This window comes from Elephas maximus, chromosome 6 (assembly GCF_024166365.1).
Source record: "Elephas maximus indicus isolate mEleMax1 chromosome 6, mEleMax1 primary haplotype, whole genome shotgun sequence".
NCBI lineage: Eukaryota > Metazoa > Chordata > Mammalia > Proboscidea > Elephantidae > Elephas > Elephas maximus.
The window spans coordinates 78,245,263-78,260,925 of record NC_064824.1 but is presented as its reverse complement, the minus strand read 5'-3'; the positions used below and the strand labels follow the sequence as shown (position 1 = coordinate 78,260,925).

Sequence of the window (15,663 nt, the reverse complement as noted above, 5' to 3'; positions counted from 1 at the left end):
CTTTGCATATTCGGGTGTCCACAGACTAGACATATGAGGTAGATACGCAAACAAGCTTGGTTTTCAGAAAACATGTTAACCTACCTTTTACTTTTCTGTGTTTAGATTTGTCTTGGTTTAGTATTGTCTCTGAGCTCAGGAATTAGCTTCAGTTAACAGAAAAGCAACTTTAGAATTGGTGTTTAATAGTGTGGGTTTTGACCATGGTAAAGTTACTGCACACTGTGTCTGTAGGAGGAGGTAACTCCCTTGCGTTGAGTTGATTAATGGACTAGTGAGCCAAAGGTTCCAGTCTTGGCCTGACATTTATTGGGTCTATCACCTGGGTGGGGTAAGTCACCTTATGTCTCTCATCTTAGCTTCTTTACCTGAAAAACTTAGATTATAATATCTACCTCACCGAGTTGTTTTGAAGATGAAGGAAAATAATGCACATTAGATATTAAGCACAGTGCCTGGTATATAGTGTTACCCATTGCTGTCGAGTGGATTCCGACTCATAGCAACCCTATAGCACAGGGTAGAACTGCCCCTTAGGGTTTCCAAGGCTGTAAATCTTTTCGGACTCATAGAGTCGGAATCGACTCGATGGCACTGGGTATTTTTTTAAATCTTTTCGGAAGGGCTCTTTCTCCCGAGGACTGGCTGGTGGATTTGAACCACCAAACTTTTGGTTAGCAGCTAAGCCTTTAACCACTATGCCACCAGGACTCTATTATATAGTGTTAGCCCTTATTATATTAAGGCTCTCTGGTGGCACAGTGGTCAAAATTATCTACTGTTAATGGGAGGATCAGTCTTTGGAAACCACCAGCCGGCTCCAGGGTAGAATGTGGCAGTCTGCTTTCATAGAGATTATAGCCTTGGAAACCCCATTGGGGTCACTGTGAGTCGGAATCGATCCGACGGCAGTGGAATTGGTTTTTATTATTTTATTATTGCTGTTGCTGCTACTACTACTGTTACATGTTGCCCTTCTACTATTAAGTGTACAGGCGCCTTTCGTAACTAATCTGGCTGGGGCTCTGGGACTTTGTGGAAGAAAGGCCTGGTGATCTACTCCCCCAAAATCTGGCATTGAAAACCCTGTAGAGCACAGTTCTACTGCGACACACACGGGGTCGCCACGAGTCGGAGTTGACTCAACAGCAACTGGTTACTGGTTTTACTGGGACTCTGCTTATACTTGCTTGCTTATCAGAGGCCGAGAGCCTTGATCTAATACCCTGGCTCAGTGGTTCTAAAAGTGGTCTCCTGAACCAGCAGCATCAGTACTTGTTAGCAATGCATATTTTGGGGCCCACCCCAGTCCTGTTGAATCAGAAACTGGAGGAATGGGAGCCTATCAGTCTGATTATTAATAAACCATCTATTTGATTCTCATGCCTGTTTGAGAACCACATCCCCTAGAGACCTGTTTTTTTTTTTTTTAATTGTGCTTTAGATGAAGATCTACAGAACAAATTAGTTTCTCATTAAACAACTAATACACATATTGTTCTGTGACACCAGTTGCCAACCCCGCAATGCGTCAACTCTGTCCCTTCTCGACCTTGAGTTTCCTGTTTACGTTCATCCAGCTTTCCTGTCCCCTCTTGCCTTCTCATCCTTGCTGCTGGCCTGGTGTGCCCATTTAACCCCTATACATGGTTGAGCTACGTGTATTTTTGTTTGTTTTATGGGCCTAAATCTTTGGCCAAAGGGTGACCCTTAGGAGTGACTTTAGTAGTGAGTTAAAAAGGTGGCTGAGGGCCATACTCTTGGGGCCTAGAGATCTATTTTTGTCTGTTGTTTGTGTTTTGTTTCATTTTCCAGAATCAGCTGCTACTCCCCTTCCTCACTTTGGATAGTTTAGCTCCAACCACTTCTGTAGTTAGACACTCCCTAGACTATAGGGTCCCTGTGAGTTGGAATCAACTCGACGACAAGGAGTTTGGTTTTTTTAGGCTACTTAGCTGTCTTTCCTAAACCAGCTTTCCTAACTGTCAGCTTTCCCAGTTGCTGAATTGTTAGTGGTTAACTCCTTTCTGATGATTGTACGCTGCCAAGTGACCTGTAATGGCTTGAACCTGAGGCCACCTGAAAGGACACAAGAGCATCAGGGTATATGCTCATGCCATAACTGCAACATTATTTTCTGTTTGTTGACCACATGGATTTAGAGCTAGTTTAAGGAAGAAGTGGTTGTTGGTGGTATAGCTGATCCCACTGATGACTTTTGAGGACTCCTTTGTTGCATTTCCCTACTTTTCATTTTAAATTTGAGAGTCCTATGGAAGGGTGATGAAACAGTAAGGCCTTTGGCGTATTAGTTTCAGCAAACTCCCAGACTTAACTAAATCTGTAGCCTAAATACTTTATCTCAGTATTTGCATATCCCAGGTAGACACTGTGGAGACACTTCAGTATCTGCAAGAAAGTATAAGCTTTTCACATAGTTTGCTTCAGAGTTAGTACATGTAATCAGGGGGAGAAGCAAGGGATTAAAATAAATCTTGCTATTTTTAGGCATCCTAGGTATTAACAAATCTTTCCCAGTGGACAGATAAAAAAAAAAAAAAAAAAAGAAGGTATGGGCTTCCTTGGCCTGGGATATACAAAGGGATGGGTCCTGTGATTATAGAAAGGAGGCCTGATGGCACAATGGCTAAGCGCTTGACTGCTAACCAAAAGGTTGGTGGTTTGAACCCACCCAGCACCTCCCTAGGAGGAAGACCTGGCAATCTGCTTCTGTAAAGATTACTGCCTAGAAAACCCAGTGGGGCAGCTCTGCTCTGTCACATGGGGTCCCTATGAGTTGAAATTTATTCGACAGCACCTAACAACAAAAATGACATGATTGTAGAATGAGGTAGCTAATGGAAGGGAGAGACCTAGCAGGAGACTCATACTTATCCTGTCTAATGAGTCTAACTCATTAATGTATCAGGCTAGACTAAATTCAGCACTTCTACCTAAAAAATTACTCTGTGAATTCTTCCGATTTAGTTTATTAGGACAATTTTATTTTCTACCTGGACGCACAAGTGGTAGGAGGTTCTGTCATGCAGTTGTGCTGTGTTTCTAGAGACTACTTCCTAAATTCCTTAATGGAGGCTAACCACGTCCTAGTTGTTTTCTTCAAAATAGAATACAGTTCATTTGATGACTCTTTAAATAATCAGAAAACACACTCTTAAAGCTGTGCTGTGAGTTGGCAGAAACTGTGTAGTCCATGTATTTGTTAGGCAAGCTGAGGAACGAATTTGGAAAGTAGGGAGCAAAGTATGAATGTGTGAAGGCATACTGCATACTCAATAATTAGACTTTTTGTAAGCTGAGTGAACTGCCAACACCACCTTCCTGCTGTGTTAGTAGAGGAGTTGGGATTTTCTTCATCTCACTCGTTAGGGATGTTTTTTCAAGCAGTTCCTTAAAGATAGATATGGAATGATGTCTTATACTGCTGTCTTAATGCAATTGATGACACAGTTTGGTGATTCTAAGAAGTAGGAATTAATAAGTGGAACAAAACTATTGTATTCCTTAGTAAGGAAGATGTCAAAATATTTTATGGAGTTCTATGGTGAAAGAAATGTTGTTAGGTGCTGTTGAGTTGGTTCCAATTCATAGTGACCGTCTGTACAACAGAAGAGAACACTGCCCGATCCTGCATCATCCTTACAATCATTGGTCTGTTTGAGCCCATTGTTGCAGCCAGTGTGTCAGTCCATATTATTGTTGAGGGTCTTCCTTTTTTTTGCTCACCCTCTACCAAGCATGATGTCCTTCTCCAGGGACCTTCCTCGGGGAAGAAATAGAACTAATTTTAGAATTCACAAGTCTTACACGTTCCATTTCATATCTATTCAGTCCTCCATATGCATCCTGTGCCCTACTCACCAAACAACTCAGAATTTCCTAAATATTCTTGTATCTTTGAGTTTTTACACAGGCTAATCTCATTGCCTGAATGACTTTTTTTCCATATGGACAATTCCTGCTTGTCTTTCAAGACTCACTTCTTTCTGTATATCCTAGACCCACTTAGCTGTGCTTCTCTTTTTTGTACTACTAAGTTTATTATTATATTACCTGAGCACTTACACTTATGTTCTCTACCAGAGCATGAACTCTCTGAGAATAGGGACTTTCAGTTTTCAGTCCTCGATGCTTTGTGTTCTGCTTAACATATATATCACCCTACATTTATCCACAGTCCTTTAGAGCACTATTCTTGATTTGTTACCAAAAAATAGGGCTTAAGTTAAAAAAAAAAAGTAATCAAAAGACCATGAGCATACTTCTCTTTCACATTTTCTCTGTTTTTCAAAAATCACTTTCTAATGTAAGTATTAATTGTGGCTCCAGCCTCATCATTTTTTGCCCTATTTCCCTGTTTATACAAAATTTTTCAATTTTTATTTTCTTACCAAGACTCGTTAATAAATACAGACTTTAACACAAAATGAAAAAGGCAGTGTTTGTTGAAGCTCTAGTGCTTCTAATGTATTAGTATTTACTATAATATGGCCCTTCTAGCCCTAGGCTAATTCCTGCCAGATGACTGGGTGGGGCTATACAAATGAGGTGTTTGTGGTCCACCAAGGGGATTGGATAGGTTGCTAATAAGGTAAATAAGGGGCATGGCAGCCTTGTGGGTGTGGGCCCATGCAAATAAGGCGTATAAAACCCTAACAAGGGGATTGGTCAGTTTTGCCATCCTGCTAGGCTTAAAGGAAGATGCAGGAGGAGAGAGGAGCTGTAACACAGGATAGAGAAGGGCAGTGGAACCAGGACAGAGAGGGAGAGCTGTAACACCTGAGATGAAAAGAAGCGGTGGCAGGAGCAGAACCAGGGGACTGACAAGAGATGGCACAGTGGGCCTCCCAACCCACAGAGCTAGGGCTGAGCACCTTTGGGCCAACGCTTTCTGGCAGAGTGGGACACCTTGGGGCACTTATTGGCAGAGCCAAAAGAGCTTTGTAACACTGGAGCAGGGCAGAGGCCAGGCCGAGGGCTGATGGCTAGAGAGAGACCTGACTGTGGCACAGTGGTAAAGAGGCTGTCGTGACCAAAGAAATGTATCCTGAATGTTCCTAAACCTGATCTGTAACCTGTTAAAAAAAAAAAAAAGCCCTTGCCGTTGAGTCAATTCCGACTCAAGCGACCCTGTAGGACAGAGTAGAACTGCCCCTAGGGTTTCCAAGAAGCACCTGGTGGATTCAAACTGCTAACCTCTTGGTTAGTAGCCAAACTCTTAACCACTGTGCCACCAGGGTTTTCATGTAACCTGTTACTTCCCTAATATACCTCATAAGTGTGAGTATGGTCTGTGAGTTCTGTGTGGCCATGGCAACTAATTATCAAACTTAGCAGAGAAGTAGACAGTGCCATGGGAGAGACAGTTGTTACCAGAATTGGTAAAAAGGCTGCAGGGTGAAGGCATATCTAACCCCTGCCTCATAGGAATCAAAACCTTGGGCTGTTGATCCTGGTAATGATTCTCCTTCTGCCTTTTCAGCTTAGATGAGGAGGTCAGATGCCACTACCACACCATTTTTGCAGTTGGTGTCAGGAGTGGGATTTGTTGCAATGGCCCCAGACTCATGGAAGCATGGGTCTTTGTAAGAGAAAGAACGAAGGGGCATGGGAAGTGAAAATTTTGATTCTTAGATGGTTACTTTTGTGGTTATCTGTAATGGCTGAAAGGAAAGTAAGAGATATTATGCTGCAACTGAGGGGAGAAGAGCTGCATCTGGAATGGCCTGGTGCAAAAGCCAGGCCAGATAAGCAAGATGATTGATTCTACGTAGCCAGAAGCCTGAGGTCATATGCATATGAATGAGAAGGTAGTCAAGGTATGTAGAAGATGAAACTGGAATGTTTTAAAAAGGGTTTATTTGAATGTACAGTGGATATTGAATGTATCTCCTACCTAGTGTTGTAAAGCAGACCTAAACGTATGATGCAAATGATTATTGTATATATAGATAACAGAGCCGTAAGTCTGCCTTCAGCCAATACTTGATTGGATATGCTAAAAGGGGAGCTAGAATTTGCCTGAAAGAAACACAGGCCATTGGCTTGAAGGCAGTAGCTCTGTGTATGGAGCACTTGGTGTCACAGTGGTTAGTTAAGAGCTCGGCTGCTAACCAGAAAGATGGGCAGTTCGAATCCACCAGCCGCTACTTGGAAACCCTATAGGGCAGTTCTACTCTGTCCTATAGGGTCCCTATGAGTAGGCACCTACAACAAAGGTGTTTTTTTTTTTTGTTTTGGGGGGGTTTTTTAGCCCTGTGTATAAAAAAAAAAAAAATTTTTTTTTTTTTCTTATAGAGTATTGGGCCTGAGCACCACCTAGGGATTTTGTATTTGAAAAGACACAGACCTGCATAGAACTGGTGAGAGAACAGAAGGTTTGCGTTTGAAGGAAGGACTTGCAGGAAAAAAAAAAAAAAGACTGTTTTGCTTTTTGAGAGCAAGCAAGTGGTTTCCCTTGGGTGCAATGAGGCAGCAAAAGTCAATCCCCATCAAAAGATCCCCCTTCCAGGACTAGAAGCTAAAGGAAGCCAGCAAGTAGACAGCCTGGAATACGCACCTGTGGTGGCCACTTGGGTTCGCTCATGAGTGAAAGTAAGGGAGATGCAGCAATGTGAGAAAGAGGAAAGTTTTATAGGTAATATCTTAAAGGAAGAACTGGTTTGTGGTGAGGAAGAGGAGAAAATAAGTTCCAGTTTGGACTTTCTTGGTTAGAAACACTTTGAGACATCCAAATGGAGGTTTCCGTAGGCAATTGGACATAAAGATTTCGAACTCTGTAAGATTAGGCTGGAGATAAAAAAGTCATTGTCATATGTGCTAGTTGAAGCTGTGGGGATGAAGATGGTCTTCCAGAGAGAATATGGAGATAGAAACGATAAGAGCTATTCATTAATCCATTTAACAAGTATGTATTGAGAGCCTTCTGGGTTGTAAATACAACAATGAACAAAACAAAAATTTCTGACTAAAGATTAAACTGAGGTACAGTAAATATTAAAGGAATGGACAGAGGAAAGAGACAGGAGGAAAACCAGATGAAGGCGTTGTCCTTGTAAGTCAATCAAGAGAAGCAAGAAATTGAAGAAGGAGGGAGTTAGCATTTCCAAATGCTAGTGTTGTGTAGAGGAAGGAAGTGGCCCCTGCATTTAGCAACACCAAACCCAACCCAACCTGTTGCTCTCCGGTGGATTTGGACCCATAGCGACCCTATAGGACAGAGTTAAACTGCCCCATAGGGTTTCCAAGGAGCAACTGGTGGATTCGAACTGCTGTAACTCTTAACTGCGGCACCAAACCCTATGGGGCAGTTCTACTCTGTTTTATGGGGCCTCTGTGAATCAGGACAGCAGCAGGTTTTAGTTTGGAATCTTTTGCAGAAGCAGACTGCCCTGTCACATCTTCCTCCCTGGAGCAGCTGGTGGGTTCAGACCTTTGTGTCAGCTGCCAGGCACTTAAACACTGCTTCACCAGAGCTCCATGATACCAGTAAAAGAATTTTTAAAAAAATTTTAATAGTGTAACCAAATGATTGTATCACTTACTCTTTTATTTCTTTGGTTACTTACATATAAACCAATATGGACTGGCTTCATGATATTTTAGGAAATTAATGGGGCATAATACCTCCTCACAATTTATAATGAGTAGTTTTTAGTATACATATTGGTATCAGTGAATTCATTGCTGTATGTATTCTCAATAACAACAACAAAACAAATAGAAATTTTTTTTTAATTATAAGATTTTAGGTTTTGTCTTTTTTTACTCATCTGAGTCTTACTGTCTTAAGGTACTTCATAACTGGGACTGTCTTCCCTGCACAAGGAAACCTTGGTGGCATAGTGGTTAAGTGCTACGGCTGCTAACCGAAAGGTCGCTGGTTCAAATCAGCGAAGTGCTTCGTGGAAACTCTATATCGCGGTTCTACTCTCTCCTGTAGGTTCGCTATCAGTTGGAATCGACTTGATGGCAATGAGTTTGTTTTGGTTTTCCCCGCACAAAGAATCAGAGACCAGACAGAGGGTTCCATATTGTGCTTATTCCTTATCACTTTCAAAACCCAAACGATATCTAGATAATATCTCCACAGCTTCCAGCCCTGTTCTTGAACAAAGGAATCTTTAGTCGTTCAGATGGTTTTGAGTTAAAGAGCATACCTGATATATACAACGACTAGGAAACAAGTTTGCAGTTCTTTATTTTAATTCTGGAAATTAGAACTGTTTTGACATTCTGAAATTTTCATATTTTAGAGAAGAAATACAATACATATACTGTTAAGTAAACTGTGGGGGCCTGGGGTAACACCTCCTAATCAAGCCTATTGATCATTCTGCAGTGCATCCTGTAAAGGATCCGATTAAATCTTGAGTCAGTGATGCCGAGTGAGTGTGCCACAAGCTTAAAAAAATAACTGTGTGTTTTCAGGGCTTTTCGTATTTCAGAATTGCAGATAAGGGATTGTGGACCTGTACCTGGTAACTTTCCAGAAGGGAACAGAAGTATTCAGACTCTTTTATTTTCTTGAAATTGTGGATCCATGATGAAATCACAGTACATCATTTTTCTTTATGTGGTGTATCATAGGACAAGTTTCCCACGAATATATATTTAAAAAAAAAGCAAGTGGTTTTTCTTCAGTATGGATAATGTTAAGGACACAGCCACCTTGTCATATATTAGTCAAGAACAGTGGCCAGCCTCATCCCTTCTCTGACAAGGAAAACCATTATTTGGAAAGGGTCTAGGAACTTGACCCCCATTTGGGGGCTTTTCTGAGGATCTCCCCCACCCCGTATTACATTTTTATATTTAGAACAAATTTAAACCAGTTTTTAGGTTTAAATGTTTTTAATATTACCATTTTCCCTATTGGGCAACTAGGGTTTTTTTTTTTTTTTCAAGCCATTATAGTATTTGAAATTCACCAACCCTAGTGTAATTCTGTAGAATGCAGAAGAGCAAGCCAAAGGGAATCTACTGTGTTGACTCCCTCTTTTTCTTTATCATTTTTATAATGTTTCCATGAGTTCCTCTATCATCGGGTAAGGACCCCCGAGAGGCAATAGAAGAAGTGTTCTGCTCCTGAAATAATCTAGAAAGCAGTACATTTCAGCCATTACTTGAATATTTTCTCATTTTCTTAAATTTTTGAGATAATTGCAGAATTTATAGTTTTGTAGCTTCCAGTAAACAAGCTAAAGTGTTCCTTTTAAATGTTATTAAATATTTTGCTCTCCAATGCTTACAGAAACTAAGAGAGATGGGAAAATCTTCATTTTTAAACTAATGGTCCCATAAGTGCTGCCACATTCTCATTATAAAATATCCTTGCTTGGGAGAGCAAGTGTGGTTTTACTGAGTTGCTTACTTGTGACGTGGAAAAAGAAATTTAGTAATTCGTCGTAAAATCCACACAGTGATACTAAAAAGAGCAGCAAGAGCTATAAAGCCTAGATAAATTGCTCTCATCGCAGGAATTTGCAGTTAGTCTGCGTATCAAGCATGCACATATTGAACTCCGAGAATTTCTCCACAGGCATGTTTTTAAATCTGGACCATGGTGGTACTTTATGCATTTTTTACTAGAACTACGGTAGCAGTGTCCTCTACAGTGTTGTCAGTTTCACACTCATTTTGGAACACGGAAATGTAACTGGTTGTACTTGATTGTCAGGAAATTATTTAGCAGTGAAGGTTGAAAGAAATGGGGAAGATGACACTGTTTAGAAATAAAGCTCATTAAATTTAAATGGTAGCATAACTTGAAATAAAATACATAGTAATTTGTGCTTTTGTTTTTAATGAATAAGTAAGTTGGGAATGGAAAATGGCCTTGGGAAAAAAGCAAAGGAGAATGCTTAATCTAAGACAGGTGATTTATTTCCTCATGTTGTGCCTGGTCACAGTGAGTTCTAGGTATGGTGATTAAAAGGAATCCTTAAAACTATTATTATGCATGTTTGGAAAGAAGTAGTGCCTCATCATATTAATGTCCACATCTTTACTTTTGGAACTTTGGAGGAATCGATCAGTTTATGATGGGAAAATTTATGTATTAGAGACTATACCTGCTTACATTTTATAATTTACTAATTTGACATCAATTTATTAATGTTGGCATTTTCATTGCCATACAGTATCAGATGGTTTTGGCATCAGATATATCTGGCTTCGAATATTAGCTCTGTCGTTGACTGGCTGTGTAACCTTGGATAGATGGCTTCAGCTCTCTGCGTCTCAGTTCTCACTTTGAAAAAAATCACTAAAGTACAGAAATCATGAGGATTGAATGAGGTTATATAAATGAAGTGCCTAGCGTAGTATCTTTGTGGATGTAATTATCATTTATTGTTCTTGTTATTGTACTTAAATTACACATTTCTCACTTCGAAAACAAAAATGTAGTTAATCTCTGGATATCTTAGGAACATCATTTTTAAATGGCTGTAAAATCGTATCAGTATAGATGGTAAGTTATTTTGTTGTAGTGCTACTGTATACCTTGACAATCCTCCTGTTTGCTGGGTTTTAAACAATAATTGAACAGCAAATTGACAATTTTACTGGATTAGAAAATGCTCTCTTCCATTATGTTGTCCCCTATGCTGAGACAGGAACTTTAGCCCACCTCTGTTTTAAGACTGGGTAGAGAATATTAGTCAGTTGAGTTACTGCTGAATTAAGTTAACATGGGGGTTTTACTGTGTGAACAAATTCCTTTTTAAAGTAGGGCAAATTGTTCAAATCAGGATCTAAACAAGACTCATATGTTATATTTGTTGTTATATCTCTGTCTTAAGTTTCTTTTATTTAACAGCAGCAGCTGTCCTTCTCTTGTTTTTAATCTCCTATGCCATTGAGTTGTTGGATAAACTGGGTCATTTGCCTTGTGTGTTAAAGCCCACCAATCAAAGATCCTCAGTAACATACCAGCAGTCAAAGTTAAGTTTATTGGCTTGCTGCAGGAAGGGAGAAAGCACACTATGGGGAATCATGGGGCATATTATTATAGAGGTTGCTGGGCTAGAGTGAGACACCGGAAGATCTTAGCAGGGATTAGGCAGAATTTCTGTACTAGGGAGTTCGTGAAGCAGTCAGGACAGTTTTGTCTTCTTACTTTGGAACAGATATAGATCTGAACATTTTAGAAATAAGAATTTGAACTTAGAAAATCCATGATGTATACCGTGGTTTGGTCCGGCATAATTTGTTCTGCAGATTAGTGGAATTCATTTTATAAGTTGTGGTTTTTGTTTCAGTTGTCAATTCTTCCCTCACAGCTGTCATCAGGGCTGGTTTTTAATTTTATGAGTACTCCCTCTGGTTACTCACCCTGAGCTGAAGGATGGACCATTGTCTTCTGGAGATGTGATCAGTCCATATCTGCACTGTTGTTCAGTGGGTCATGATCCTGTATCAGGTTTGTGATAGTAGCAGTCTTGATCTCTAGTACCAGGCTTTCGTGTTCTTTATATTGAATGATCCCATGTTGAGTCATTTGGTATCACAGCAGTGGCATTTTAACACTCTGGAGGTTACACATTTGGCCATTTTGACATAGATAAACTCTAGAATGAAGATTATCCTATTATCTATTATTTATCATGACCTATAATTAATCCTTTTTATAAAATAACCAGGTGGCTTTTACCGTTAATTTGAATATGGATTTCTTAACTTTGCTAGTATCTGAAGAATTAGTCCCATATATGGGGATTTTTTTTTTTTTTTTTATGGGGATGGTCAAGGGTACGGATTTTGGGAGTACCATGACTTAAGGCAGGAGTGTCTACTAATCATTAGGATTGTGCTGTCCAGTTTGGTAACCATTAGCCATATGTGGCTAGTTTTTTTTTTTTTTTTTTTTAATACTATTTTACTGTGTTTATGATGAACCTTTAGACAGCAAATTAGGTTTCCATTTGAAACATTTATTGTCATCACATTTTATTTATGTGTTAGTCTAGGAAGGCTGAACCTCTCTTTTGATGTGGGGTTTTCTTTTTTTTCTCTCAAATTTTCATTGTTTGTATTCATTTTAAAGATGATAAAAACATTTTGTAAACATGTTCTGTGTTCTGGCATCTGGATGACTCTATCTCAGTGCTTGTATTTGCGTTTGTGATCATTTTGTAATAAGTAGTATTACTTCAGTTATTGAGAAGGATGTGGCAGCAATCTTCTCCTGTAAGGACCTACAGCCTTGGAAACTCTATGGGGCAGCTTTGCTCTGTCCTGTAGGGTCTCTGTGAGTCAGACTCAACTCAACGGCAATGGGTTTGGTTTTTGGAGTGAGAAAATAAGTAAGTGTCCCTTTCCATAATATGCGTATGAAGTGTTTGTGCCAGGTGAGGAACAAATGAGGTTATAGCATGTGTAAAAAAAGTTGCTGTAGTTTGGATAAAGAATAGTAGTGGAAAAGTGAATGCTCACATAGTATAGGTATCTGAAACTCAAAAGAACCTCAGCTGTGACAGTCAGTGCATTCATTACAAATGAGATTTTTTTTTTCCTGTAAATCGTGCCCATAATTTCTCAGTTTTAAAAAACGCTGCTATAGATACTCTTTTCTACGTGCATCTACAAGCTTTGTACCAATAAGGGAGTAAGTATTAATTGGAATTTATCTGTCCCTTTCCAACTGATTACTGAGTTTTTCATTATAAAGTAACTAGGCTATAGACTATATTCTGTAAGTGGTCCATGACTTAAGAAAAATTGAGAAGCAGATTTCTCACCCCGAGTTGGGAAGCCGAGAAGACTTGGGGGAAGGCTGCACATTACAGTCTCCTTGGGAATGCTTTCATAAAACAAGCATGCCCAGGCCTACGTTTCACCTGCACATCCATCTTTTGATTTAATAAGTCAGAGGTGGCTTCGACATATTTACAAGTAATTCTCTTGTCATGCACTTTTACGGAATTCAGATTCTTTTTAACAATCACTTAAGGAATTAGTTCTACACTGTGAAATAATGATCTGAAACTGGCATGTAGAAAAAAACCAAACCAGCCACTTTGAGTGACATGGTGCTTTGCTTATCATTATAGATTTGCCACTTAGAACTAGAATGTAAACTTCACGCAGACAGGATGTTTTGTTAGGGTTGTCCATTGCTATCTACTCCTCTTTCCCCGTTGAAGCAATTCTTTTTTTTATAGTTTGACTTTTGTTAACACAGGTTTGTTAACTCATTATATCAGAACCAACTAAAGGGAGATGTGCCTCTTCTCTCCCCCTTACTACCAAAAACCCAAACCAAACCCATTGCCGTCGAGTTGATTCCGACTCATAGTGCCCCTATAAGACAGAGTAGAACTGCCCCATAGAGTTTCCAAGGAGCACGTAGTGGATTCGAACTGCCGACCTTTCTCATTAGCAGCTGTAGCATTAACCACCATGGCACCAGGATTTCCCCTTACTACCACAGAGACTGATTTTATGAATTGTTCTTCATAATTTTATTCTCATTTGTTTATCTGATTGGTAGCATCCAACAAGAAAAGTTGTTCTGAAACTGAGTTCAAACACTGAATTCAAACAGAAATGCCATAGTTGTTGACATGATAAAAGTCCTAGACAGACTGGTCTGTTATAGTTAGGATTTAGGGTCAGAGCAACTCTTTTAAAAACAAACAAACAAAAGGTTTTGGGCCAACCTGCCAGCCAGAAACAATCCTAAATGTAGTAGTGTATATTAATTAATTGAAGAACCAGGGTGCACATGGGCCCCTTACATAAAGTTAGGCACATTGGCAGCTGCAAATATGTAAGCTATGGTGTGCATTAGGTTGCAGTTATTTCACAGATTGATAAGTTTGTAAAGAATTTTGTGTATATTGCTTTTACTAACCTTGAAACCATGCTAACAATTGTAATAGACACTTTTCTTGACCTAATGATTTGTGTACATCTCCATCTGCATTAAAAAGACAGCAGCTCTACGTAGGTTTATAGTGTGTCAGAGCTGTTTGAGTATTACATATCTAACCTGTGGACTAGTGAAAGAAATGCTTAACTGGGTGTCATTACACTAGATTTCTAGTTACAGGTCTGCGGCTAACTGGTATCAGAACTTAAAACTTTGAAATGACTTCTCCAATCTTCAGTGGTCTCAGTTTTAAAAAGAAAGAATTAGACCAGATAACCTATAATGCCCTTTCTAGCACTCAAAAAATTTTTTCCAAATTTTATTCATTTATTTCAGTACTGAGTACAAGTCTTTATATACTCTACATCTTCTCTTTTTTTTATTTTTGTGATTTCATTACTTTACACTATAAGCCATTTAGATTTGTAATTCCAGTAAAATGCTTGAATGGCAGTTCTGTGCAAATGTAACTATTGATCCAGAATTTTGCAAAACTTACTAAAATTCACTTAACAGGTAGCTATTGAAAGATATTTTAGCATTTAACTTTGATGACTAGGCTTACTGTGAGCCAAATACTTAATTCTAAAATGTGAATATATCTGAAGCTTTGTCCCTTTGATAGATAACATTGAGTCATAATCATTTTAGTTTAGCACTTTATATTTCCGTGTAAAGTACATTTATCTCTGAATAGTCATTATTGCAAGAATATTGGGTACTTCGCTTTTAGTTTATGTAGAAACATTGGATGTGTTGTACTTAGTTTATAGAGAATTTCTCTTACATAATTCCCAGTCCCTTTGTTTTTTAATGTACCATGATAACTATTTTATGATGTAGCTATAGGGCTCCTTTGCTGCAACATTTTGAATAAAGTTATTGGACATCTATTTTTAAATTGACTTTTGTTTCTCTCAGTCCTTAGAGTAAAATATTTTAGGTGCTTAAATTTGGAAACCCTGGTGGTGTAGTGGTTAAGTGCTGCAGCTGCTTACGAAAAGGTCAGCAGTTCGAATCTGCCAGGCGCTCCTTAGAAACTCAATGGGGCAGTTCTACTCTGCCCTGTAGGGTCGCTATGAGTCAGAATCAACTCGATAGCAGCGGGTTTTTTGGGTTTATATTCCCTCGTTATTATTTGCTCTCTCGTTCATGGTTCCTTTTTTATTAATATGTGTTAGGTATACATTGTTATATGGAACTATTTAAGAATTTATTGATTTTTTTGTATTTAATTATTGTTTATGTTTTTGCTTGTTGGCTAAGAAATATAAAATGGTCAGATGTCCATTGTTTTGAAATAATGTGTCATTTCACACACACATTTTTATCATCGTTAACAAAACTTTCTTGGTGTGTTTTATAGGTGACAATTGCAGACAGAAAAAATAAACTCTCAAGAGATTCAGACTACTGGGTAATTGATACTTGGAACAACTTAAGGAGTGTTTGATTTATTGGGTCAGTTGGCAACAGAAAATGAAAAGTAGCGTGGCACAGATAAAAGTAAGTGTTGGAATCTTATAATAGACAAAGTAAACTTAGAGTCAATTACCTAGTCTTTAAACAAAAATGCATTTATATAATTACACCATTTGAATCATACCATAGAGATCATACAGACATTTATTTAACTGACACAATTTCAGATGTAGATACTTGGCCAAATGGAAGTAGTAGTGTACAAGAGGGCCAGTTGAGAGAGCATGAGGGTGTGTGTGCGAATGCCTTCTCAGCATCTGCACAAATCAAGAAAGTACATGAAA

General features: G+C 38.9%; 1 protein-coding gene across 1 annotated transcript in view; it reads left to right on the top strand.

The window, feature by feature from the left end:
• The window catches only part of CWC22 (CWC22 spliceosome associated protein homolog), a 71,381-nt gene that overhangs the window by 1,017 nt on the left and 54,701 nt on the right, over positions 1-15,663 (top strand). Inside the window, exon 2 of the mRNA XM_049887569.1 lies at positions 15,264-15,403. Coding sequence (XP_049743526.1) covers positions 15,377-15,403 — 27 coding nt within the window. The 5' untranslated portion in view covers positions 15,264-15,376. The remainder of the gene's footprint in view (positions 1-15,263; positions 15,404-15,663) is intronic.